Source organism: Chaetura pelagica, unplaced genomic scaffold, assembly GCF_000747805.2.
Source record: "Chaetura pelagica isolate M959 unplaced genomic scaffold, ChaPel_1.0 scaffold379, whole genome shotgun sequence".
NCBI classification, from domain to species: Eukaryota; Metazoa; Chordata; class Aves; order Apodiformes; family Apodidae; genus Chaetura; species Chaetura pelagica.
Window position 1 is genome coordinate 367,384 of NW_009954412.1, and position 2,098 is coordinate 369,481.

Here is a 2,098-nt window from a genome sequence, read left to right on the forward strand (position 1 = left end):
GGACAGAAAAACCAAAGCAAAGCATGCAGTGTGTGCTTTCTCTTTATTAAAAGCAAAGAGGGGAGTTGCACTGACTTAAAAAGAATAAACCACCAAAAAAACTCTTCCAAATATTCAGGAGCTACAAATGTCAAGTATTACTATTTGGTGACCAAGTCAAAATGAGAGTTACTGATTTTATATTTATTCTATAAGTAAATTTCTAAAATACTACAGTTCTAATGATTCTAAAATCAGCCTCCAAAGTAACAAAGCATTCAAAGAGCTTAAGCCTTCCTTTTTTTTTATTATTCCCAAAAGCAAAGATAAGGAGAGAAATAAAAATCCTCAAGTATGTTTTGTTGCTTTGCTTTTTAAAATGTTATTTATTAGCTGTAGATTTGGGTTTTTTCTTTCCTTTTTTTTTTTTTAAGTTTAGTGGGGTTTTTTTCAGCCTACTGCATGCTTTATGGTTTGCCTTCACAGCTGCTGGGGCATGAGATTTGTTCCACCTGCTCTAGAGCCATGATTGCCTGTGAAGTGAGATAGGACAGGTCTAGCTGTTACTCCCTGTGCTCTGCTCAAGCCTATCTCGTGGAAGCAGCCCAAAGCTAATTCCATGCTTGTGTCTCACCCAGTTAATGTATCAGGCACTTGCTCTCCCAGCTCAAGTTTGTCTCTCTCCAAGGTTAATGGGTGCTTTGCTGGTTGCAGACCCTCGAGTAGTTGTGGACAAGAGCTTCCATCTTTGGCTTTTCAGAAAGCTCAGGGCTCTGGCATTTGAGCTGAAGAAGCCTCTGTGTTATCTGTCAGTAATTATGCTTATCTTCTTTAGACCTTTATTAGCCGTTTTCGTCGTATTATGGACTCCTCTCAGAATGCCTACAACGAGGACACGTCGGCACTGGTGGCTCAGCTGGATGAACTGGAGAGAGCCTTGTTTCGAGCTGGCCAGAAAGAGCTGAATGACTTCCAGTGTTGGGAAAAGGGACAAGCTTCACAAATCACAGCTTCCAGTCTGGTCCAGAATTATGGGAAGAGAAAGTTCACAGATATGGATGGTTAAAAGCCTGAAAGAGATGCAGCTAGAGTGGGGGAAACTGGGGGATTCACAGACTGTGAATCGATGATGAAGATTAATGAGCTTTGAGGAAGGACAGGGTCCCTGTCTGTTAATGGAAGTTTTTCTCTAATAACATCTTCTGTTAGACCAGTGCAAATGTTAAAGGCAGAGATATAAAAAGATAGATTGCAGCACGTCCCTGCATAACTTTACAGCTCACTCATACTACTGAGGATTTCCTGTTAAAGTTTTTGCTTGGTGGCTGAAAGGTTATGAGAGGATTTTCTAAAAGGGTAATTAATATTGATTATTCTTTATCTTCCAAACTGATATATACAATACAGCATCTATTTGAAAAAAAAAAAAAAAGTGCAGTTTACTTTAAAAAGTGTACTTCATCTTGCCCTTCCCATTTCAGCTACCTGGGAACAGCTGTTTCCATGTTACCCACTCTTTGAAGAGCCCCAATGATATGAAAAAAAAAAAAGTGGTACAAACTGCATTGACTTTTTCCCATTTCTTATACATGAGGGTGGAACCAGGTACTCCTTGTGAGGAAGGAATGTTTTTCTTTGCTTACACAGTCTTGGTGCCCCAGATAAAAATACCTTCTGAAACCTATGTGGCTAGCAAGGTGGTCTGGCAGATCTCACATGCTGCCTCGTCCTCTCTCTCTTTTGGCCCTTGTGGACTTGATGCTGCAGGTGATGAAGAACATTCTTGTTTAATGCAAGTGGGTGCATCTCTCTGATGGCTGTTAAACTGCTCTGCTTCTTTTACAGAGGAGGCAACAGAGTTAGCCTTGGACTGGATCAGAAGCAGCGACTTTAAGGGAAACTCTTCCCCATTATCAGCCTTTGAGCTTCTTTTCCCATGGGAAATTCTTCTGGTAACTTTATTTGGTTAACAGAAAGGACAGGGCAAATGAACTGAGTTGCCTTCCTTCTGATCCATCTAAATGATCCTAGCAAAATGATCCTATACATGTCATTCTTGCCTGGAGTGACTGGAGTTGGAACTTGCTAACCAGCACAGTGGTCATCCTATGTGGATGCC

At 40.8% G+C, this 2,098-nt stretch overlaps 1 protein-coding gene across 1 annotated transcript in view; it reads left to right on the forward strand.

Moving 5' to 3' along the window:
* GINS3 (GINS complex subunit 3 (Psf3 homolog)) overlaps positions 1–1,045 on the forward strand; it is a 29,413-nt gene extending 28,368 nt beyond the window's left edge. The window contains exon 3 of the mRNA XM_010004397.1: positions 815–1,045. Coding sequence (XP_010002699.1) covers positions 815–1,045 — 231 coding nt within the window. The remainder of the gene's footprint in view (positions 1–814) is intronic.
* The last annotated feature ends 1,053 nt before the right edge of the window (positions 1,046–2,098 follow it).